The sequence below is a fragment of the Syzygium oleosum genome, unplaced genomic scaffold (genome assembly GCF_021117445.2).
Source record: "Syzygium oleosum isolate NSW1041296 unplaced genomic scaffold, Sole_v2.1 Sole_v2.05, whole genome shotgun sequence".
NCBI classification, from domain to species: Eukaryota; Viridiplantae; Streptophyta; class Magnoliopsida; order Myrtales; family Myrtaceae; genus Syzygium; species Syzygium oleosum.
In genome coordinates, this window is record NW_026607489.1 from 12,962,503 (window position 1) to 12,987,907 (window position 25,405).

At 39.8% G+C, this 25,405-nt stretch overlaps 2 protein-coding genes and 1 pseudogene across 3 annotated transcripts; 2 read left to right on the top strand and 1 right to left on the bottom strand.

Moving 5' to 3' along the window:
* Positions 1-366: 366 nt before the first annotated feature.
* Positions 367-4,452, top strand: LOC115678448 (beta-fructofuranosidase, insoluble isoenzyme CWINV1-like; annotated as a pseudogene).
* Positions 4,453-16,592: 12,140 nt separating this feature from the next.
* On the top strand, positions 16,593-20,490 carry LOC115678447 (beta-fructofuranosidase, insoluble isoenzyme CWINV1-like). The gene is made up of 6 exons (XM_030601854.2): positions 16,593-16,739; positions 17,400-18,262; positions 18,417-18,575; positions 19,046-19,284; positions 19,407-19,497; positions 20,079-20,490. The coding sequence occupies exons 2-6, from the start codon at positions 17,405-17,407 to the stop codon at positions 20,256-20,258; spliced, it is 1,527 nt and encodes a 508-aa protein (XP_030457714.2). The 5' UTR covers positions 16,593-16,739; positions 17,400-17,404; the 3' UTR covers positions 20,259-20,490.
* A 522-nt stretch (positions 20,491-21,012) lies between these two features.
* LOC115678450 (glyoxylate/succinic semialdehyde reductase 2, chloroplastic) lies at positions 21,013-25,360 on the bottom strand. 2 transcript variants are annotated; one of them, XM_030601856.2, is made up of 12 exons: positions 24,988-25,360; positions 24,647-24,728; positions 24,360-24,425; positions 23,961-24,036; positions 23,832-23,887; positions 23,194-23,278; positions 23,010-23,070; positions 22,730-22,782; positions 22,580-22,650; positions 22,405-22,477; positions 21,497-21,601; positions 21,013-21,420 (listed from the first exon to the last, which is right to left on the bottom strand). In XM_030601856.2, the coding sequence occupies exons 1-12, from the start codon at positions 25,133-25,135 to the stop codon at positions 21,268-21,270; spliced, it is 1,029 nt and encodes a 342-aa protein (XP_030457716.1). In that variant the 5' UTR covers positions 25,136-25,360; the 3' UTR covers positions 21,013-21,267. The 2 variants fall into 2 exon arrangements, with proteins under 2 accessions (XP_030457716.1, XP_030457718.1); XM_030601858.2 differs by lacking the exon at positions 24,360-24,425.
* Between the last annotated feature and the right edge of the window lie 45 nt (positions 25,361-25,405).

A 25,405-nucleotide genomic window follows, 5' to 3' on the forward strand; every position in this document is an offset into this window, starting at 1 on the left:
ATTCAATTCAGTCTCCAAATTATTATATTCCTAAATTCAATCTGATTTTTAAATTATCACGTACAATGATTAAATTGAGCATGTACCAAACTCTACCTTCGCTGAGGATTAGAAACCATATATCATTTGGGTTCTTATTGACCGGAACCATGACCCTTTCCAACCTTTGGCAATTTGTCCAATCGTGATTTGAAAAATTCAACACGGGGAAGATTTGAAAGGTTCTAATTCCTTAAATTCACTGACTTTCTGCACTGCTTCATTGAAAGCGAATTCATGATTCGTTGCGCATTATTTTTTCAATCCATTTCCAGCTTCTTGTACTTTTGTCTATATATTGATGCGACTTCGGTAGTTAATCTTATGATGCATGTTAAAGTTTTGAAAGGTTGCACAAGATACAACACAACATGGCCAGACCCAGCTCTCTTCTTCACCTTCTTGCTTCTGCTGTTCTTGCCATCCCTGCCTTGCTTGGCCATGGTGTCCTCCATGTTGGAGCCTCTCCCAGAGTCCACAGGAATTTGCAGGCCACCGTTGAGTCCACCTCTGTGATGCAGCCTTACAGGACATCTTATCATTTCCAACCTCCCAAGAACTGGATGAATGGTTCTCTCTCTCTCTCTCTCTCTCTCTTTCACACATGCTACACACACGTGTTGGTGTCTGCCATGAATCTTGCTGACAGTTTTCTTTTGTTTTGCTGGTTCATTCTTCGTGTCAATTTGACCTGGTCTGGTGGTGAAATGGACTATCCGGTTTCATGGGATTCTCAGATCCAAATGGTCAGTTTCTCTCTCTCCCATGATCTGCTCATTTTCTTGATTTCTTCTCCCTTATTGTTTAACTTGTTTCTCGATGTTAACTCATTACCTTATCATACCAAAACCATCAGATACTCATACTTACAAATTACATTAGTATGAGTTGAAAATTTAGGGAAGATGCAGCAGCAGTCAATTCTCTGTAGTTCTCAAAATGCTTCAGTATACTTTCTGTCACACTCATGAAGACCATATTTGTTCTTTACCTCGTGAATTATCATATTCTTCGTTTTTAAATCTTGGGAAATTACCTGCTAAACTTAAAGCGGCGAATATTTTGTCTTGTAGGACTAGGACCACAGAGACTTCATAGTGTTTATTTTGATTGTATAAACTATGATATGCTTGCCTGGTCACTTTACATCACTTACCTAGCTACTTCGTTTAAATTATGTGGAAATGACCCGCTAGAGTTGAAAACGAATGGACACATTGCACTGCAGGGCCAATGATTTACAAGGGCATGTACCATCTGTTTTACCAATACAACCCGCAAGCCGCGGTACCGGGCAACATGGTCTGGGCCCATTCCACATCGATGGACCTCGTGAGCTGGACCCCACACGTCCCTGCCATCGTCCCTTCTCAGGAGTACGACGTCAACGGCTGCTGGTCGGGCTCGGCCACCATCCTCCCGGGGTACAAACCGGCCATCCTCTACACCGGAAGGAACTCCCAGCTTCAGCAGGTGCAGAACTTGGCGGTGCCGAAGAATTTATCAGACCCGTATCTGATTGAATGGGTGAAATCACCCCGCAATCCTCTGATGGCACCCACGGCCATGAACATGATCAGTCCAGGCTCATTCAGAGACCCCACCACTGCATGGATGGGCGCCGATGGGAGGTGGAGGGTGATCATTGAGAGCGAAAGCAACGGGACGGGAATGGCCATTTTGTACAGAAGCAAAGACTTCGTTAACTGGACAAAGGCTGAAAACCCACTTTACTCTGCTAATGACACCGGGATGTGGGAGTGCCCAGATTTTTTCCCCGTTCTCCGCTCAAGTCCCTGCTGTCTTGGACACCTCCGTTAATGGGTCAAATGTGAAGCACGTGCTCAAGGTGAGCTTGAGCGTCGACGCTCTGCATGATTACTACACTATTGGGACTTATAACTCCGTCACGGATAAGTATGTTCCCGTTGAGGGATCAGTAGATAGCAACTCGGGGTTGAGATACGATTACGGCAAGTTTTATGCTTCCAAGACCTTCTTCGACAGCAAGAACAACCGGCGGATCTTGTGGGCTTGGATCAAAGAGTCGTCCAGCGAGGATGACGACATCAAGAAAGGATGGTCCGGACTCCAGGTAAATATTTTTATTCCTATTAATACGATAGTTGTTAAAGATGAGTGAATGGGTAGATATCAAATGTTCGGTTCACTTGAATTAGATCAAGTTTGGGCCTATTATGTTTAGTGGCCAATGCAAGTGTTGATGTCAGGAATGGTTGTGTGGCAGGCAATTCCAAGGACTCTTCAGCTAGACAAATCTGGAAAACAGTTAGTGCAGTGGCCCATATTGAAAATAGAGAAGCTACGTACCAACCAAGTTAACTGGCCCAACAAATTGATTGAGGGAGGAACAGTTCTTGAAGTGTCTGGTGTCACAGCTGCACAGGTGAGCTTAATTTTCTGGTCACATTTCCAGCAGGTATGTTCATAGGTTTCATTGGAGGCTTGGAGCTACAAGCCACCCACAACTCCAAACTCTTTCCCTTTTATTTTGCAATAATAAATTAATACCCAACATTCGGCTTGTGGTGGTGGTCACTATAGGCTTCATCTTCATCGGTGTTCTTGGCTTGAAAATTATTTCAAGACAACAACTTACCCATATTCAAAGTATTTTCATTGATATGAATATCAGATGGTTTGTGCTGTGGTCCTGTGACCACTAGTAAATCCGCACTTATTAACTCCGCAACAAATATTAGCAACACTAAATTACTTCACACATGAAGAAATTACTACCACATTAAGAAAAGTTACTTTCACGGGAATATTATTCCATGTATTTTGACACAGCACTATAGGCAGACCCGATTCTTCTGCGAACCTAAACCCCTGTTCTAGAATGCTAAAATGGGTATGGTCCCTTCAATCTCCTTTTATCATTGTGCAGGCAGATGTGGAGGTCTCATTTGAAGTAAAAGAGCTCGAGAAGGCAGAAATGACCAACCCACAACTGCTGTGTAGCCAAAAGGGTGCTTCAGTTGAAGGTAGTCTTGGACCATTTGGATTGCTGGTCATGGCTTCAAAAGGATTGCAAGAATACACAGCAGTTTTCTTCAGAATTTTCAAAGGCCAGAACAAATATGTCGTCCTCATGTGTAGTGACCAGAGCAGGTCTAACCTCCCTCTCTTTAATTTATTTCGTTATCTCAAGGGCATAGATCCCACCCACCAATCCCCAAAAAGTTTCTAATTTTTCCGGTCTGTTCTTTGGCTCTGTATTTCTCTTTTCAGATCTTCCATTAACAATAGCAATGATAAGACCACTTATGGAGCATTTCTGGATGTGGACCCTGTTCACGAGAAGCTGTCATTGAGGACCTTGGTGAGTTCTTTAATCGATATGAACACTTCACGTGTCCGATCTAGACTTGGATATTCTTTCTGCATATCAAATCTGGTCAATCTCTTCGTTATATTCATAAACTAACGGATCATTGCAAGTGTAAGTTGTAAAAGTGCAACCCCATAGTGATAATGTCCATCTAAAGCTTTCGTTGAGATTCCCACTGACCAAATTTAGCCAGATTCAGCATCTTTTTAAGTTGTGACATTTTGGTTTGTCCCAACTCTGCATGTGGAAGCTTACTCATACCTGGATTTCAGATAAATGTCTCCATCTCCTTGCACTGTTCTATGTTTAGGTTTTGTCGCTTGTCATGCCACTTCCGTAAGATTCTCCATCTTTTGCAATGCCTTAAAATCTTAAAGTTTCTCGAACCATCCTCCATTTTGAGCAAAACCCATTTAGATTAGGCGCTCACTTGTTGCACCCGATAAGGGAAACAAAGATGACCATTCAGTGGCGAGGAGCCACATTTCTGAATCCTAGAATATTGGAATTCATTCACGATTTCAAATAATGATTAACTTGCTTCGACTCTCCGTTTTTTCACCCTTCTGCCTTTAACAGATAGATCATTCTATCGTGGAGAGCTTTGGTGGTGGAGGGAAGAGTTGCATCACAGCCAGAGTTTACCCTGTGGTGGCTGTGGAAGATGGAACCCACTTGCATGTCTTCAACAAAGGGCCTCAGAGTGTTGCAGTGCCAAAGTTGAGCGCTTGGAGCATGAAGAAAGCTAGAATCAATTGATTAATACCTACAGCAGATGAATAAGCATTCCTTGCCTTCCATCACTACGACTATGCTCGCTCGCATGTTTCGAAGCATCAATTCACTCATACAGTAGCATTCAATCAAGCGTAAGAGGTGCTGCATCCACACCTGCCATTTCTTTAAAGGATCTGTCAAGCAGCTCTCTCTTGGAATCCCCTCACTGGTCCCAGTTCCCATAAGTATGATCTCAGAGTCCCACTCTCCCTCATGCCCCATCCCTATCTGTAATGCAATTCAATGAACCATTTTCAACACATAATAATAATAATAATAATCTGAAACCACTTCCTTACCATCGAATCACAGCAAAAACAGTGGGAAAAAGAATCAACCAACACCCGATCATCTCGGCACGCTGAGCAACCAATGGTCCAAACCATGAGTCGCAGAGTGAAGCAGCATGGCTAAGTCAGACTCTTTTCATTAAGAAAAAGGAATTACAAAAGCAAAGGAATACGAGCACGATACAATAGCTTGCCATAGGCTCAATCCAGCTGCACTCGTTCGACAACATGGAAGAACTACGCCATATCCAGTGCAAAAAGAGTTAAACGACTCGCGAACAGAAACGAACTGAAAAGTGTCCGATAAATCACTTGCTCACTCGACAGAATAGATCAACTGACTCTCTTACGATAGAATTGAGGACAATCTAATTAACAAGAAATTAGTGTGCTTGGTTTTCAAGATATCAAAACGGAACACCATTAATGGCGCTTATAAATAGTGAAAATATCTAGGAGTAAGCAAAACAGACCTCGCAAACCGGGAACCACCCTAACCAGACCGGAGCCGCTGGTTTGGTCCGGTTCCTAGGAGTGTCGGTCTTGTTCCCGGTTCTTAGGAGAACCGGACCGATTACATATACTTTTTCTTTTGTGATTATGTATAGTCAGCATGAGGAATACAATTTCAATTGTAGAACATATGTGTAGTCGGCATAGGGAACATAATTCGTCATCGCATTGGCTCAAATTGCACGTTAGTTTTTTGTGATTATGTGTAGTCGGCATGGGAAACACAATTCTAGTTTCAAAATATATGGTATTGAGTAGTGGGAAAAAAAAAGATCGGTTCTATTGGACCGGACCGGTGGTGGTCCGATGCGGTCCCCGGTTCCCAATGGGAACCATTCTCTTGGTCCGGATAGGGAACCGATCACACCTACAAACATCTACTATAAAATTAATCTATAGACCGTTTTAGACATTTTTGAAGTTCCCTACTGAGATATTTAGGACTATCTTTTGATTAATTAACTCACGTATATGCATGAAAAGTTGTTAGTAATTGTTTACGCAAAAAATTAGCCAAGCCATCGGCAAAGATACTGATTCAAATAAACACGTGATTCGAACAAGGTGTGGCAATTGGTAAGACACCGATGCATAAGCCCTTATCGATAGCCATTGCAAGAATTCCCATCGATGGTTATGCTTATCCATGACCGTGATTAGTCATCGATATACGATAGAGAGGCTAGTTGCCCGATTTAGAAAAACTGATTGGGAAAGATGCCGATCAAAAGGTGTAGATAAACATTAGAATGAAGAATCATTCGAAAGTTAACCGTTTGGCGAGTAAAGCGGGTGCGAAATCCAGATGCGGTAGCATTCAAACCTGAAACTGCTTGTGGATAAGATAATGAAGCACAATGGATCGTAGGAAGAGAGTGAGCTGTGGGTAAGGCAATGACAGGATTCAAAACGGGTGACGAGTAGAAGTGGAGGATCAGGACGCGAATTGAATGAATAAATCAATCACCTAGGGACGGGAAATCGTGACAACATGAAGGTACGATGTCAAGAATTCCGGAGATGAGAAAGCATGGCCAAAACCGCTAAAGAATTGCCCATGGACAGTTCCGTTGTGAGTACTATAAATACCAATGTTTGTGTATTGCAACACCCTGTATCGTAGTCATAGCTGTAGTTTTCAAATACTTCGTCGTCGATTAAATTTCGGCGCATATCTTTGCTGTAGTTTTTGGGTGCTTCGTCGTCGATTAAATTTCGATGTTGTATCTTTATCTTATATACTTTAATGTTGATTAAATTTCGTTGGAGGAGATCTATCAGCTTCCTTGTGTACTTATGATATTTCCTATTTAGAATTGCCACAGAATCTATCTCATTTTATAAAAAATCAAAGGACGGCTTTTGGTGAAAGATATTTCGCCGTTGAGACAAATTTCGACGAAAAGGTATCTAATTATCGAATCCCCAAGCATTGGTAAAGAACTAATGTATTATAATAAAAGACAAATTCCACCAATTAAATATATCTAATTCTTTCGAGTGTCAAAATGATACAAGTAAGTTAGATTCGCTTGCATGACCTAGACAACTCCCCTTTTTAGATGCTTTCTTGTAGCCCCACCTTTCGAATGTTTTTGGATCAAAACAACTAATATTGACATTGAGAAGCGTCAATGTACTTGCTAGTTATTTATCCTTCACATGTTTTACGTGTATTTTTTTAGAGGTACGAAAAAAGAAATCATAATTTCCATCATATATTAGAACATTGCGTTGCATCGCACGGATTCAATTCTAGCTTACCTCTTGCATTGCGGTCATTTGGAGCTCCCTCGGCTCGCATGGCCGGGGAGTTGGGAGTGGCTTTTCTGTCTGATTGTACCCGCAAGCATAAGACAAATAGCATACGTTAAGAGCAATTCTCCCATTATCAATAGTCACTAATTTACAATATATATATATATAAAACTAATGACCCCTGTTTGTACTCGATTGCACAAAGTGATTATGGGTTTGAACCAAATCAGCTGAACGGGGAACCGGCCGGTCTTTACCTTTTCACTTTACTTTCGGTGAAATTTGACCATGTTAGCAACAGGCACTTCCACATTGACAATCTTTACCACATGAATTTTGATTTCCAACGAAAAGCATGCATAGGCCTTAGCAGGTCCTTAAAAAGCTCAATTTCGAGCCTTGTTTGGATCTCGGGATTCCTGAAATGTAAAACACTTAGAGGGTATTCCCTCTTTTTGGGTAAGACAAAGATACAGAGGAAACTAGGGAGTAGGAGGCGTGCAGGTACTGGGATGTCAAAATACTCCACGTGATAGGGACACGCCGCGGAGGCCCTTATAGGAGCGAAAGCTCCCTCTCTTTGGCGAGGTTACATTAGAAGAGAAATAGCCCATGTTAAGAGCAATTCTCCTGTTAACAATGATCGCTAATTTTCAAAAAATTACAACTAATGACTCCACACGTACTCAATTGCACAAACCGATCACCGCTTCGAACCTGATCAGCTGAACGGCAGACCCGTCGCTCTTTCCCCTTTGTCCACGTTTACTTTTCTTCAAATTTGACGACAATGCCAGCAACGAGCAACATCCCACACTCACAGTTCTTAACACATGAATTTCGATTTCCAAGCATGCGATACACAGCCCGGGTCAGAAAAGAAGTAAAAAAAAGAGACGAGAGCGGTGATTTTTTCGTTCCCATGTTGCACGAGTGAGACCAAACGCAGCCTCGTGATGATGCCAAAAGGACAAAAAGAAGAAGAAGATAAGAAACCAAACACTGAACGATTGACCGGAAAATAAAGGAGGGCTGCTTGATAAAACACTGATTCGTGCTTATCGTTTTTTATCCATAAAATCGAATCAATGGAGCGTCGTGATGGATCACATGGCATCATGGGTTTTGAGTATAGAATATGAACAAAATGAGCCGTACCGCCGGAAGAAAAATAACCAAAAAATCAAAGTCCAAAGAGCCAAAAAGTTATATGCCCGTGCTTTCAATTCGATCGATCCTTTGAAGAGATCAGAAAGATCAACGCGTTGAATAATGAAAAAGGAAACCTTGATATCGAATGACGATGTAATTTGGGAGTATGAACTTTGCAAGTGTGACGTAATTGTTGGGATTTATGAGAAAGTACTGCGAATTTATGCCGTGACATCGCGAACGTAGGGCAATTGGGGAAAAGTGGGTCGAAAGTCATAGATCTTGTGTATGGAATGCAGATTGAGTCATAAACCATTCATCTGATTCGATTAACCGTCGGACCTTTTGAAAAAAATGCAATTAAATCCTTTCTATGAATAGTAGCTAGAATTGCCTACATGTCACTTATAGCGTAGGCGGCGTCCTTAAGCGGCGCTTTTCGATGTAATTTGTAGGACTTGATGCATTTCTGCAGCAAAAGTTTAGGAACTGATTAAAAGATTTAGGACTCGATTGTGTTGTGTGCTTAAAAATTTGGAGAAGTGATGAATCGAAGAGAATTCTTCAAAATGGAAATGTTGTTTGAGCGGAAGGAAAGATCTTGATCGCCATTTTCACGGAAATGCTAAAGCTATTTTATGCCAACGGAGCTTGAACCCCATATTTCTATACGTAATAAAACAAATAATCTCTGAACTTTAATTCAATGAGTAATGTCGTCCTTGAATTTTTTACCTAAACTTTGGCCCGATGTCGATCCTAAACTTTTAATTTGTTTAATATGATCATCGAACTATTGTTAAATATTCAATGCAGTTCCTAAACCATATAAAAATTTTAAAGCTTCGGAGGCCACATCGAACAGTGGACCAAAATTCAGGGATCGCATTGAACAAATTAAAAGCTCAGTGATGATATTGCACATCGTATCAAAGTTCATGAACCATTTGCGTCGTTTTCCCTAATCTCTATAGAAGAAATTCGCAACCGCCTTGCTACCGAAGTCAACAATAGAACAAAAATATAACCAGACTAGGTTCTAGAACCGGGGCAAAGTGTGAAAAAGATCTACAAGCAGCGTACTCGTGCTCAGAAGAAAAAAAAAATAAAAAAAATAGAAGAAAATAAAGGAGAAAAATGCGCACGTTTAATTCTGGTAAATGCTACATGTACAGATAACCAAAAATCTCCATTCACTAATAGAGAAAAGCTTGCATGAAAAAGACCGTCGATACAGTGAAAAATCTTAATGAAATTCCGATTACGGCAGCGTATAGTGTCGGTCAAAAGTTTTGCTATCACGAGATCACGGCACGTGTTCATCGATTATCATCCATTTTTCACCGGAATATAAAAAAAATGTTAATATCACGAAAAACCTCAAATCGGTATATTTATAATAAATTTACCGTAAATTAATTTTTTGATAACCAAAAATCCCGGACCGGTATACTTCTGACTAATTTGCCCCAAATTATTTTTTTGACCATAAAAAATCTCAAACTGGTACATTTGTGACAAGTTTACCTTCCGATAGTTTCCGTTAAATTGGATTAATGCCACAAAAAAATCATAAACTAGTACATCTGTGACAAACAGAGAGTAAAACCTCAAATTGGTACACCCGTCAATTGTCACGTGTCATCTAACTAAGTAATTTGACGATAAAATTTAATAGAAACTAACATATAGTAAATTTATCACCTATGTACCAGTTTAAGGTTAGTTTGGGGATCAACAAAAAAAAAGGTTAGTCTAGCATAAATTTGTCACAAGCATGCCAGCTTGGAGTTTTTTGTTATATTAACCTAAAAAAAAAACAGCAATTTAGACCAAAAAAAAAAAACTAGACCCGTGTCATTATCTTAAGGAAAAATGACATAAACAGTCTCTAAACTTTGACTCAATATGCAATTTGATCATTGAACTTTTAATTTGTTCAATATAGTCTATGAACTTTTGGTACATGTTCAATATAGTCCTTTAACTTTATAAAAATGTTCAATGTAATCCTTCCATTAATTCAAGTTAAGGGACTATACTGTACATTTTGATATAGTTTAGGGACTAAATTGAACATGTATCAAAAGTTCAAGGATTATATTGAACAAATTAAAAGTTTAGGGATCACATTAAATATTAGGCTAAAGTTTAAAGATTATATTGAACAAATTAAAAGTTTAGAGATCATGAATTGTTTATACCATTATCCCTTATCTTAATAAGAAAATCTAAATTCCTAAGCTGGTCCAATGCCGTGACATGAGATCACCCACCCAATTTTCAATTAAGGGGTGGGTGGCAAAAAGTGAAAAGTTGACTTGTCATTGTTATCTTTCAATTCTCATTTCTTTTCCAATCGCAAGGAGCGTGTATCGTGCGTTTGTTTCGTAAAAATTAAATAATATAAAAATAGTTTTTTAATACGATCATTTTTAACTTTGAAATCACTTATAAAAAAGAATAAGCGAAAAATATTTTCGTTGTCCACAAAAATGTTTAGGTTATCAATAATGAAAATATTTTCTATTGATTAATTATTCTAAGCGATATAAGCGATTATTTTGAGAAAATATTATATATCATTCATTTTTCGCGAAACAAACGGAGCTTAATAAATCTCACCTCACCAATTGATGGTGATTGCTATGCATTAGTAATTGCACCATATCTATATATTCGTATGCGGGGGAGAGCCAACATGAATCACTCCAAAATTTCTTGAGCCCACCAATTACTCGAACATTCGATTCGAAATAAGTGAGCTTTATATTGTTCTATCGAGATTATATTTATACCCAAGCGACGACAAAATGATATTCAATTTTGGTCATTTGAAATGCTTAATAGTTATCGTTTTCAACAACCAAAATTGTGTTTTAAGTTCTTAACCATCTTAAATATATAAGGGTTAAATACCATGAAAAACCCCAAACTAGTATGCCTATGACAAATTTACCCAAAATTAATTTTTTGACCACAAAAAACCTCAAACTAGTACACTTGTCACAAATTTACATCAAACTAATTTTTTGATCACCAAAAACCCTTCAAACCGATACATTTATGAAAAATTTACCCTCCGTTAAATTGAATTAATATCACGAAAAATCACAAACTGGTATACCTGTGACAAACAGAGAGTAAAACCCCAAACTGGCACGCTCGTCATCTGTCACGTATCATCCAACTCAGAAATTTGACCATAAAATTTAATGGAAACTAATAGAGGGTAAAATTATTACAGATGTACCGGTTTAGGGTTTTTGGTGGTCAAAAAATTAATTTGGGGTAAATTTATTACAGATGTATCGATTTGAGATTTTTCGTGGTATTAATCCAATATATAACCAAGCTCTCCCCCAAGGATTAGAAACCAGCTTGGTTTGTACCGGAACAACTGACCTTTCCAATCTTGATCATTTGTCCAAATTCGAACGCGCGGAAGATTTCAAAGGCATGAAGTCCTTAATATTCACGGGTAACTTTCTGCGCCACTTCACGCCTTTGGTTTTGGCCTCCAAAGAAATGGTCAACTCGTCAGCAGCCGCACGCGATTACATATTACATCAACAGAAATTGCAAAAACCACGCACAACAATACACGGATTATATCATGGTATTTTGGCAGCGGATCTATAATGTACTTAATCGACACGAATTTATGGTTCGATGCGTATCTGTCGATTCGATAGATTTACAGCTTATTGTGCCTTCTATCGGGCTAATTCCAAAAAAAAAAACACAAACTTTACCTTGAGTGATCATTCTGGCCCCGACTTTTCTTTTTTTTTGTCTCAATAAAAGGCACCAAATTTTACTCAAGTCACAAATCTAGTCTCCGTAATGTGAAATTTTCAAATTGTTTGGGCCAGATTTGGGATTTAAATAAAAGTTTTTGATTTTTTTAATGAGACCAAAAAAAGTTCGGGACAGGATTGTCACTCAAGAAAAAGTTGATGCTTTTTTTTTTTTTGTGGAATTAGGCCGGCCTTTCTATCTATAAAATGCTGTAATTTTTTGTAGTATTTTATGACCCATCGACACATTTTCACGATTACAAAGTACTGTTGCTTTTAACCTTTTGTACTCGACGATCCAACTGTAAATGAAACCGTGTATAATTAGGAGTTGATACGTAAACAGAAGCTCGCCTCCAAAAGTTACATTGATTCGAATTCTCACAAATGGTGTTTGAGCATCGCATTGATGCCGAGTTATGACAAATTTCATAACGAGCGGTGAAGGGATTCCACAAAGAAGGAAATCTTGAACAGCAATGCCGTTAAATATAACCGAGCAAAACTTTACAAGAAAAGGAAACGAAAAGAACCGGATTATCTCATACCCAAGTACCACCTTTCGCACCCCGCCGGAACTAATCATCGCACCGGAAGCGCGACTACTTAGGGCAGAAAAATTCAAAGGGAAAAAAAAAAAAAAGGAATCACGACATCTGACCCGCGATCATCGGTGATCGGACTATCGGATCCGGTGAGACCCGCATGAGTCCCGCCTTTTTCAACGGTCCAAATTCAGATCGATACACACACCGGACTCGTGCGGTACTAATCAGTGGAACATGGCGATACGTAGGCATGGCGGCGTCCCGTTATGGATCGCATGGCATGGGTTCGATTATAATAAGAGTAAAGGACCGTCGTACCACCAATAGAAAATAGGAAAAATCAGAGTCAAAAAGAGCCATAATTTATGCCCAAGCTTTCGATCGATCCGTGAAAATTTTCTCAGAAAGGCTTAAACCCGTTGAATAATGAAAAGGGAAACTACAAGTACCCATGTTGCACATGTGAAGTAATTGCTGAGGATTTAAGAGGAAGTACTTTATAATTGTTGAGGATCTAAGAGGAAGTAGTCTATGTAACGTTTGTGACGTACTTACGCCGGACCGTCACCGGCACTTATGTACTAGGGCACGAGTACAAGAAAAGTCTCAAACCTTGCGTACGCAATGTAATTGAACCCTAAACCTTTTTATCGGTCCAATTAAGTTGTAATCCAAAAAGGGAGAAAATTGTCCACAAAAAATACTAAACCTATTGCGCTTTTGCCAATTCGGTCCTAAACCTTTCGGTTTTATCAAATGAGTCATAAATATTTTTACGCTTTGTCAATTGAGTCCATCCGGCCAATTTTAGATGAAAATTGATGACCTGGACGCCGATAGTCCAACATGGATAGATTTTTAATACTATTTTAAATTTTTTCTATATTTTCAAAATTAGTTTTTAGTTTTTTTCTTTTCTTTTCTTTCTTGTTCTTTTTCTTCTTCCGACCTCGGAGAGGGCCGGTCGACCCTTGCTGGACTTGATAGAAAAAAAAGGAAAAGAAAGAAAGAAAAAATAATAAAAAAAAATTGTCCCCATTAGTTTCGGCCATCCTACGTGGCACTACCGGGGCCCATGTCAACGATTTCCTATTAAAATTGGCCGGATGAAATTAATTGGCAACACGTGAAAAAGGTTTAGGACTCAATTAGCAAAATCGAAAGGTTTAAGATTGAATTGGCAAAAATACAATAGATTTATGACATTTTGAACAATTTTCCTTCCAAAAAGTGCAACCGAGCTATTTTGATGGATAATACTTGAAATTGCCTACCTATCACTCGAAACAGCATGCGCAGCATCCTTAAAATGTTTTCGGACTTAATTGCATTTTTTTAATAACGGCTGGAAACTACATCGAACCATTAGAATTTCGTCACGTCCTCCACGGAGTAGACTCGTGCTCTCAAGAAAACAAAAAAATGAAAAATGAAAACCGGTGCTTGTTGAATTTTGGCAAATGTTACATGCACAAGTAACCTTACGAAAATTGAATTACTACAGCGAATATTATTTGCGAAAAGTTTTTCTTTTTACAAAATCCCCACTCAAAATCGTGACACGTGCTCATCGATTTGATTAATCCTATTTATAATCGTGACGATAATACGGTTATTAAGACAAGAAAGCCGCGCACGTGTCATGACCCCAATAAGAACAAAGAAATTCTAGTCCACGTTTATAAGGTTCAACGGAACCGGGTTTTCAAGGGACGTGGCAAAAAGTTGGAAGTTGACGTGTCATTGTGATATTCCAATTTTCATCTCTTTTTCAGCTAAAATAATGAGTTGGGAAAAATAATTACTTGTATCGTCTAAAATAATTAGTCAATGAATAAATTTTTCATTATCGATAACAATTTATATCTAGATGTTTTCGTCGAGGTGAATTTTTTTTTCCTTCACTTGTTTTCGTAAGTGGTATAAGCGATCATTTTAAAGAAAAAACGGGCTCAAGTTCAAAAAAAGAAAAATATTTTCATCTCTACGTGATGTACGACGACGTATGTCTAATAATGGCCGACAAAGATACCGACTAATGAGATTGGCGAACTGTCGGGGCATCAAGAGACAGACGCAAAACGAGTATCAAGTTGTAGGTATAGGCCGGAAGTTGTTGAACGACAAAGTGATTGAAGTTGTGGAGCAATAGGCACACGTTTCAAAGGAACAACCATTCGAGGATGAGATGGAAAAACATAGATACAATTGCCGGAAATTGCTCAAGAGCAGTTATGGCATAACCACTATAAAATACCACCGATCATTTACTGAAACCCCCGCACAAATCAAACAAATAGAATCTTTCAATTATCTTTACTTTCCCGCATTATACTTCTGTTTTTTACACTCACATTGTCGATTAAATTCCGGCGTATTTCTTAGTTGTAGTTTCGAGATCCGCCTTGTCAGTTACATTCCGGCGTAACATCTTTGCATTCTCAAGCTTTGTCATCGATTAAATTCCAGCATTAAGTTCGGTACCGTTGTAGAGTCTGTATTTCCCAGGCCTTGTTGTCGATTAAATTCCGGCACGTTTTGGGTTTGCACGGTTCAATTAATTCTGTCCGAAGTAAAGTTTTTGATTTCCTTATCTACCCATGATATCTCTTGTCCAAAGTCGCCATAGAATATGTCTCATTCAATTAAAAATCGAAGAACGACTTTCGGTGACAGGTATTTCGTCGCAAGAGAAATCCCGACGAAAGAGGCGACATGGACTCGAATGTTCTTTAATTTTGGTCATTCAATGTGCTTAATAGTTCTCGTTCTGCATTAACCGAACTTGTATTTAAGTTCTTTAAACCCTCTTGAATATTCAACCGAGCTCTCCCCGAGGGAGTAGAAACCAAATTTCATTCCCACTTCTCATACACACAGAACGACTGACCTTTCCAACCTTGGTGAATCTGTCCAAACGTGACTTGAAATTTGAACACGTCAAAGATTTCCAAAGGTTTCGAATCCTTAAAATGGCAATTGGTTTGGCCTCCAAAGAATGGTCAGCTCGTCAACAACCACTCACGTCACCATCAATAGAAATCGAGAAACCACACACGACAATACCACCACGGATCACGAAAGCTATAATCCATACGCATCTGTCAATTGAATTGACTATCAACATGTTGTATATTCAACTACGAAATCGTGAGGTTTTCTTGGTATTCTATGACCGCGTGTTACATTTTGACATCTATAGAACAATATCACAACAATACCGTGGATTGCGAAAGCGAATCGATGCGTACCTGTCGATTGAATAGATTATCAACACATTGTACATTTGACTACGAGACCATGTTATTTTCGCAGTATTTGTATGATGCGTGTTACATTTCAACGGTTATAGAATAACATTATGCAAGTTCTTCGCACTCTACGTGTCGACAATAAATGAAATGGCATGTAAAAAATTCTGTCATTATGGTTAAGCTAGTCCTAGGTTTTTATTATGCAATATAGGTCACGATGCATACTTGTGTAAACATGTACCACGAACTAAGATATACTCGTCACCGTGCACCAGACAAAATACTTGTTTTGGGTATTTGTCGAATTGTAGTTTTGACGGGCTTCTTCATTCAAGATTCATAAAGTTATAATTTCGATTCGTGATCCGGCAACTCGAGTTACAAACAAAAACTTCCTGTCAAATGCACACACTGCCAAACCAAGTTATCATCAATCCAGCAGGAAGAGTTTTAGGAAGCTGCAGGGCACAAGAATGGGGACAGCCATACCTGTCTTTCTCAGCCTCTTTCTTAACCTTTAGCCATCCCTTATTATTTTAGTCATCAAACACCAGCTTTGAACGTTGACTCCACGGCCCGAAATAAAAATATGAAAAACAAGGAATCACGTTCTTTACTTTTTCCTGGATGGGTTCTGTGATGTGAGAATGCTCTCTTGATTCTTCAACCTCCTCCTCTTATCTCCTCTGCAGCCTGATCTTTCTGTGATAAAAGTTTCCCCACTACCGTGATGTGACTATTGACCCCACCTCTGCAAAAACGTCATCTTGTGCCTATATATGTATGTATCTGCTCTCCTCACAGTTCAGACTCACAAAGCTCAAGAGCTGCGGGGAAGGGCCATTCTTTTGAACATACGATACACACTCGCACCATGGTCAAACCCAGCTCTCTTCTTCATCTTCTTGCTTCTGTTGTTCTTGCCATCTCTGTCTTGCTTGGCCATGGTGTTCTCCATGTTGGAGCCTCTCACAGAGTCTACAAGGATTTGCAAACCACTGTTGAGTCCACCGCTGTGAAGCAGCCTTACCGGACTTCTTATCATTTCCAACCTCCCAAGAACTGGATGAATGGTTCTCTCTCTCTCTCTCTCTCTCTCTCTCTCTCTCTCACGCACACACACACACGTTGGTGTCCACCACGATGTAGCTAACAGTTTTGTTTTGCTTTGCTGGTTTATTCTTCGTGTTGATTTGACCTGGTCTGGTGGTGAAATGGACGAACCGGCTTCGTGGGATTCTCAGATCCAAATGGTCAGTCTCTCTCTCTCTCTCTCTCTCTCTCATGATTTGCTTATTTTCTTGGTCTCTTCCCCCCTAATTATTTAACTTGTTTCTTGACGTTAACTCATTATTTTATCATACCAAAACCATCAATTAGTTTCGTTGTTTGTTCCCCTGGTACTTACTGTTAATATTTCTATGAGTCGAAAATTAAACAAAGAAAAATGATTGACTATCTTTAAGATGAAGAGCTTATTTTGGGCCATAAAAAAAATGACAAAGGATTATAAATTGTTGTGAGTCTTTCCTTGACGAATTTGTGGCTCACAACATGCTAATACTCTCGTAGTGATCCAAAGACTGTTATGCTAACAAAGCCTTTAAACAAATATGCAGCCGCAGTAATAATTCTCTTTATTTCTCAACATGCTTCAGTATTTTTTCTGTCACACTCATAAAGATCATATTTGTTGTTTACCTCAATATTGTTGGTTTTTAAATCTTGGGAAATTACCTGTTAAACTTAAAGCGGTGAATATTTTGTCATGTAGGACTAGGACCACAGAGACCCCAGAGTTTTTGTTTTGAATAATATGCTTGCCTGGTCGCTTTACATCACTTATTTACCAAGCTTAAATTATGTGGAAATGACCTGCTAAAGTCAAAAACAAATGGATACACGCACTGCAGGGCTAATGATTTACAAGGGCATATACCATCTGTTTTACCAATACAACCCGAAAGGTGCGGTATGGGGTAACATCGTCTGGGCCCATTCCACGTCGACGGACCTCGTGAACTGGACCCCGCACGTCCCAGCCATCTTCCCGTCTCAGGAGTCCGACATCAACGGCTGCTGGTCAGGCGCGGCCACCATCCTCCCAGGGTACAAACCGGCCATGCTGTACACCGGAATTAACCCCCTGAACCAGCAGGTCCAAAACTTGGCAGTGCCCAAGAATTTATCAGACCCATATCTGCTTGAATGGGTGAAATCACCCCACAATCCTCTGATGGCACCCACAGCCAAGAACGGGATCAATGCAAGCTCATTTAGAGACCCCACCACTGCATGGGTGGGCCCTGATGGGAGGTGGAGGGTGATCATTGGGAGCAAACGAGACAGGATGGGATTGACCATTTTGTACAGAAGCAAAGACTTTGTTCACTGGACCAAGGCTCAACACCCACTTCACTCTGCTAAGAACACTGGGATGTGGGAGTGCCCAGATTTTTTCCCAGTCTCTACTCAAGTCCCTGTTGGCTTGGACACCTCCATTATCGGGCCAAACGTTAAACATGTGCATAAGGTGAGCTTGGATGACACTAAGCATGATTACTACACTGTGGGGACTTATAACTCCATTGAGGATAAGTATGTTCCCGATGAGGGATCAGTAGATAGCGATTCAGGGTTGAGATACGATTACGGCAAGTTTTATGCTGCCAAGACCTTCTTCGACAGCAAGAACAACCGGCGGATCTTGTGGGGTTGGATCAATGAGTCGTCCAGTGTGGAAGATGACATCAAGAAAGGATGGTCCGGGGTCCAGGTAAACATTATTATTCCTATTAATATGATTATTGTTAAAGATGAATGAATGGGTAAAAAATCAAATGTTAGATTCACCTAAATTAGGTGAAGTTGGGCTTATTATGTTTACTGGCCTATTCAAGAGTTGACGTCGGGAACGGGTTGTGTGGCAGGCAATTCCAAGGACCCTTTGGCTAGACAAATCTGGAAAACAGCTGGTGCAGTGGCCAATATTGGAATTAGAGAAGCTACGTACCGACCAAGTTGATTTGTCCAACAAATTGATTAAGGGAGGAACAGTTCTTGAAGTGTCTGGTATCACAGCTGCACAGGTGAGCTTTTCTGGTCACATTTCCATCAGGCATGTTCATAGGGTTCATTGGAGCTATAAGCCACCCACGAATCCTAACTCTTTGCTTTTTAATTTTCAATAAGAGATATATACCCGATGTTCGGCTTGTGGCAATGGTTACTCTATAGGCTTCATCTTCATCGGTTTTCTTGGTTTTTCTTCAACAAACTTGAAATTTACTATGACTATCAGACAGTTCTTCATGGGCCTGTGACTATTACTGAATCCACCACACTCATTACCTTGATAACATAAGTTAGCAACACTGAATTACTTGACACATGAAGATACCAACTTCCCCATTAAGAAAGGTTCCTTTCAAGGGAATATCATCCCGTGCATTTTTGACATCGCACTATAGGCCGACCTGACTCTTTTGCGAACCTAACTCCCTGTTCCAGAATGCTAAAATGGGTATGGTCCCTTCAATCTCCTTTTATCATTGTGCAGGCAGATGTGGAGGTCTCATTCGAAGTAAAAGAGCTCGAGAAAGCAGAAGTGTTAGACCCAACGTGGACCAACCCACAAATGCTGTGTAGCCAAAAGGGTGCTTCGGTTAAAGGCAGTCTTGGACCATTTGGATTGCTGGTCATGGCTTCAAAAGGATTGCAAGAATACACAGCAGTTTTCTTCAGAATTTTCAAAGGCCAGAACAAATATGTCGTCCTCATGTGTAGTGACCAAAGCAGGTCCAACCTCCCTCTCTTTAATTTATTTCTTTATCTCTAGGGCATAGATCCCACCTACCCTTCCCCAAAAAGTATCTAATTTTTCTGGTCTGTTTTTTGGCTCTCTGTATTTCTCTTTTCAGATCTTCCCTTAACAATAGCAATGATAAGACCACGTATGGAGCATTTCTGGATGTGGACCCTGTTCACGAGAAGCTGTCCTTGAGGACCTTGGTGAGTTCATTAATAGATATGAGCACTCCATATGTGTATGATCTAGACTTGGAAACTCTTTCTGCATATCAAGTCTGGTCAATCTCTTCATTATATTCATAAACAAATGGATCATTATAAGTGTAAGTTGTAAATTGAAACCCCATGGTGCTGATTTCCATAAAGCTTTCGTTGAGATTCCCACTGACCAAATCTAGCCAGATTCAGCATCTTTTTCAGTCGTGACTTTTTGATTTGTCCCAACTCTGCATGTGGAAGCTTTACTCATGCTTGGATTTCAGATAAATGTCTCTATCTCCTTGCACTATTCTATGTTTAGGTGTTGTCGCCTGTCCTGCCACTTCGGTATGATTCTCCATCTTTTGCATGCTTCAAAAGCTAAAAGCTTCTTGAACCATCCTCCATTTTTAGCAAAACCCATTTAATTTAGGCGCTCACTTGTTGCATCCGTTAAAAGGAAACAAAGATGACAATTCAGTGGCGAGAAGCCACGTTACTGAATCCAAGAATATCGGAATTCATGATTTCAAATAATGATTAACTTGCTTTGACTCTCTTTTTCCCCCTTTTGCCTGTAACAGATAGATCATTCTATAGTGGAGAGTTTTGGTGGTGGAGGGAAGAGTTGCATCACAGCTAGGGTTTACCCCGTATTGGCTGTGGAAGATGGAACCCACTTGCATGTCTTCAACAATGGGACTCAGAGTGTTGGAGTGCCAAAGTTGAGTGCTTGGAGCATGAAGAAAGCTAAAATCAATTGATCCCATCTGTTTAAGTAAATGAGGGAAATGACGCATGAAGGAAAAGAGCGAGGGCAAGAATCAGTGTGATGGAGTTTTTTTTTATGATTGAAGGAAGAAGTGAGGGGAATAAAATTGTTTGCTTGTTCGCTTATCAAATAAAAAATTTGAAACGAGTGTTACTATTGGAAAAAGAATAATCAGGGATTTCAAATGTCCCCTTAAATTATAACAGAAGGTTATTTGTCCGTCTTGTTTAGCTGAGCACTTGTGATTTGATATGGAGGAAATTGGCATATGTTGAAAGATATGGTTTGGGGGAAAAACCTGAAAAATGCTAAGAAATATATCTTACGCAACCAAAAAGAGGCTTGTTTATAGAAGACAGCAGACCGTGCTGGTGAATGCAACTTCAACAATTACAAGCACAACATAAGTAACATCATCACCACTAGGAAAAATGCAAGGGAAATAATGCTAAAGAAAAGCAAGGATTTGACCATTTATTGTTGCTACAGGCCTATTCCTCTTTCATCCCGTTCCCAGCGCATTGATTTGTTGGGAGACTGTAAGAGAATTCTCTATTCTTCACTTGACAACAATTGGCCCTTGTTACTGTAAAGTCGATCGTGCAGAAACAATTGCACTTCGCGTTAACCAACATTCTCTGATCGGCAGATGATGAACAGCCTTTAGTCCATGACATCAATAGATAACATGACTCAAAGGAGACAATAATTTTAGTACTGTACGTACAGGCATACAAATTCAATCATATTGCAAACCCTTCTTCATTTTATTTTGCCTATGTTAAACTAATGGCAGATGTAACCACAACCATTCAGATGCCAGAATCAAAAATTGAACTTGTTACAAATCATATATATAAGACATGCACAAAATGCTGCATTTGTCTTCCATGGAGGAAGAACAATCTAAGCAACATAGCAGGAGGCTTTGCCAACTTACCAGATGACCCAGGGCATCGAAAGAAAGTTCTCTGTATCAACTTAGAAAATGCAGGCCTATCTCATTGTTTCGCTTTAAGTGCTTCAATGACTGCTGAAAAGTCCTGGTCACTCAGACCGTGAGACTTTGCCACTTTGTACAGTTCGTTTGTCGCTGCTGCAATGGGCGTGGATTGGGAAACAGATTCTGCTAACCCCAGAGCAAGCCTCAGATCCTGCCAAAGTAAATAATATTGAGAGAACATGTACAGATTCTATTTAGTTGAGGGTTGTCCTTACAAGTTTACAAACCTTCTGCTGATGCTTCAAAGGAAACGCCGGGGGATACTGGGATTGGACCATCGAAGGACCTTTGACCGAGTACATGGGTGCACTAATGGCTCCCTGTGACACCACCTGCAATATCACTAGGTCCTAGTCTTAACGTATCCTAAGAAAGAGCTTAGTTTGATTGATAAGAGTAAAACATAATAACCAAACCGATGAAAGATAGGATTTATCTAAACAGTAATCTTTTTGTCTGCTACTTGAGCTCAAATCCTTACTTGTGAGCTTCAGGCATTGTTCATTCACTTAGCCCCTATAGACAATAATCTGATTTGAAATGGGGCATGCTCTTCACTTGAACAGCTCTGTAGCATCATATTACTTGGTTTACAAAATATCTTTAAATGGTTATGAGTCTTGTTAAACTTTATGCACAAAAGTACTCCATAGTTTTGCAGTTTAGACATTTAGCATGCAAGGTTAAATCTGGTAGACTAATAGACCCTAAGCATGATGAATGAGCAAAGATACCAAGCAGCAAGTTTCTAAGACAAGTTTTATACCATTCCACCAGTGAACCTGACAACATTCATGTAATAGATATCCCTACAATTTTGTGGTATTACGGATGAATTAAAGGAAGATGATACCATTCACTGGAGCAACAGAAAAATAAATAACTCTGATCATCTTATATCAACAATCCATAATTCATTGATGCACTGATATCCTTTCAGATACAGAAATGTCAATTCAACATATCCATATTTTGTCAAAACAATATCGCAGACTATGACTTATAGACAAATTAGAGTGCGGCCATCAATAATGCATCTAATGTAATTCACATAAGCATTATTAGCAAGTGTATAAAGCACGTATCCAGACAAAAAACAGCGTATAAAGCAATCTCTTGTGGTTAAAAGAAGTACCTCTACAAGTACGTTAGGATCCAACCCTACTTTCTCGCTAAGGAGTAATCCTTCGGAAAATGATGCCATCATACTAGTCAATGTCAAGAGAAGAGTGAGTTAGGGTTAGCAAGCATAATGATCAGCAGTGCATTCATGAAATAGATGAAATAGAAAAGAAAAAATTCTGCAGCACCTTCCCATGATCATGTTGACAACAAGTTTCATAGCAGCTCCATTTCCAACATCACCAAGGTAAAATTTTGACTGGGTACAAACACTATTACCATAAGCACAAGGATCATATTTGGCAAAAGAAGGAGAACTCTATAAAAAAAGAGACTACCTTTCCCATGATGTCAAGAAATGGGGCAACCATCTCATATAGAGCTTTGTCACCTGAACAATTACCAATACTACAATTACTCTACGGCGTACTTCAGTCCCAAAGAGATGTCATTTGTATCTATGAGCAAAATATATTCTTCAAAGTTACTAGGAATTATACTACTTCTATAATGTTCCATTCCAGGTATTCCACACAAGAATTAACATTGAATAGGAAATGTACCATGAACCACAAGTTTAAACTACTTAATGGACAAAGGAAATGGAACAGGGCCTACCTGCTGTGAGAAAAATCAATTGCCCATCTTCAGCGGGCTTTTTGGAGCCTGAAACAGGAGCCTGGAGGAATTGCACTTGCTCATGAAAAGAGTTTCATGAAATCTAAATCATATCACAGTGTTCCACTTAAAATTATACTTCATCTCTATATAGCCAAGTATAAATACAAGATAACAACTTTACCTCCAGAAATAGCGCTCCAGTGCCCTTGATATGACCACTAATCAACTTAGAAGTGGTCCCATCAACTGTCGAAACATCCACATACCTGCCAATGAAAATGCATATTATTCAATTTTCTTGCAATATGTTATTTTGCATGAAAAGAAGTACTTGAATGTGTATGAGCAGATGCCTACAAGATCCACTTGGAGAATGTCAGTATAGAGCAATCATGCATGCAGTTCCCAAGTTAATCAGAAAGCCGTCAAAGATTGATGCAGATAGGCAGAGTGGAGAGAGAGAATAGGAGTTTTAAGTCTGATAATATAATATAGGGTAGAGACAATTTGAAATGGCCATGCAATTGAAAAAATCAGGCTTCACATGTTATCTGCTTCAATGCATCAGAAACTATTCTTAAAGTTCACAAATGACTTCAATGATTTTCTTTTGGCCAAACTAACTTCGATGATTAGAACCTAAGTTATGTAATAACTGAGCCTCTAAACAATCACAGGGATACAAAACATGCCCCACAATGCTGGAAAAGATAAAGCATCAACTCCTCAAATGGTCTCTCACCAAGAACATAGCACAAATGCCCATCTCATACAAATATAAGCAATACTCATAGAGAAAAAGAAACAAATTAATAGTACCCTTTTCCTGGACTCATTCCGTTAGCAGCTCCATGCTTCCCACATGCAACATCGACCTATGCTCAAGCAGCTCTTAGTCACTGAAAAGATTGAGCCACAACAAGAAAAGCAACATTGAAACATACGCACTGCACTTTCAGGATCAGCGAGCATGGCAAACGTGACATCACAAGTTGCAGCGACTTCTTCAGGAGAGGATTTATATCTGCAATAAGGGTCAACAAGGAACTCTCATATTTGATCTTCCCTGGCATGACTTTTGCATTGCAATCAGATGAACATGGCAACCAGTGCCTTTGACCCATTGCAGTTGGAATGATCCATTTGGAAGATATTAAGCAGCAGCCTTGCAGAGATATAAACTTACCAATACCAATCCACTATCAAAAACACATGCTTACAGAATTAAGAATCAAAAGTCCAGAAGCATAAAACTACATTGTTAACTCAATTACGGAGACAAAATGCATCACAAAGTTCACATGTGAACATGCTCATAGATATAATGGTCCGAAAGCAACGACTTACTGTGCACCCAAGCTTATGAGAGAATCACATTTGCTCTTGGTTCTGTTCCAGACGGTCACATCACATCTAAAACAAAAGCGGAACATCAGATTGTGGAGTATATACTAGTCGCTTCAGTTTGTCACTGACAAATGGCTTATGCAAGGCTTTAGCATCTGGAAAGAGTAACTCTTAAGTCTAAATACATTTTGACTCAATTAAACTGAGAACCCAGCTACTAGTCCATCAAGTGAAAAAAGCAAAGGGAAAGGGTAATAATAAGCAGAAAGACAAGAAAGTTTCTCTACCCCGCCTTGATGAGATTCTGTGCCATTGGCGTACCCATGATTCCAAGACCCAAAAACCCTATTCGTCCTGGTATTTCCTTCGCTGCAAGGAAAAGAAGAAAAATAGTCCAGCACCACTACAACGAAAACGGAGTAACAAGAACTAGAACCCTTCACCAAAGATGCCATTTCAAGCGAGCAACTCTGAACTCGTCAAAAGAAGTGCATGCACACAACCAAATTGTTCCCAAAAAAAATTGAAACTTTGTGCAGAAACAGCCGTCATCGAAAGAGCCCACTGCGCCACCATGCAAAAAATGTTCATTCCACCACTCTAGATAGAGCAGGCAGGTCGAAATTACCAGGGGACGAGAAGGAACTCGAAGCTCGAGCTGGGGAAGATGAAGCCCGAAACGGCCACGATGATGGCGGGATCGAACGGACGGACGGCGCTGCTCTGAGGAAGGAGTAGTGGGGTATGCGAGGACAGAAGGCGGAGCACATCGCCATGGCTATGGCTGTCGAAGATCAAACCGCGCGACTGCTCCGATGCACCGTCGCGTTCATGCACCGCGCGTCGAAGCAACTCTGTTCCTCGACTCTTTCCTGGGAGAGGGCTCGCACTCCAATGCTGACCTGTCGTGGTACCTGCTTCCGAGGATAAGACGTAGGACGATGATGCTGAGGAGGGAGCGACTCCTGTTTACCCGACAGCTTGTGCAGTGAATCTGGGTGCTCAGAAGTAAATTCCAAGAAGTTTATCTTCAGAAAGATCGAATA

What these genes read in the sequence shown, in the direction of transcription:
- LOC115678450 (XM_030601856.2), bottom strand. Translation starts at nt 25,135, where the DNA reads ATGGCGATGTGCTCCGCCTTCTGTCCTCGCATACCCCACTACTCCTTC. An exon ending in CTCATAAGCTTGGGTGCACA is followed by an intron (nt 24,037 to 24,359) that starts GTAAGTCGTTGC and finishes CCCTTATTGCAG; the next exon opens with ATATAAATCCTCTCCTGAAG. An exon ending in GTCAACATGATCATGGGAAG is followed by an intron (nt 22,478 to 22,579) that starts GTGCTGCAGAAT and finishes GACATTGACTAG; the next exon opens with TATGATGGCATCATTTTCCG.
- LOC115678447 (XM_030601854.2), top strand. Translation starts at nt 17,405, where the DNA reads ATGATTTACAAGGGCATATACCATCTGTTTTACCAATACAACCCGAAA. An exon ending in ATGTGTAGTGACCAAAGCAG is followed by an intron (nt 19,285 to 19,406) that starts GTCCAACCTCCC and finishes TTCTCTTTTCAG; the next exon opens with ATCTTCCCTTAACAATAGCA. An exon ending in AGCTGTCCTTGAGGACCTTG is followed by an intron (nt 19,498 to 20,078) that starts GTGAGTTCATTA and finishes TGCCTGTAACAG; the next exon opens with ATAGATCATTCTATAGTGGA.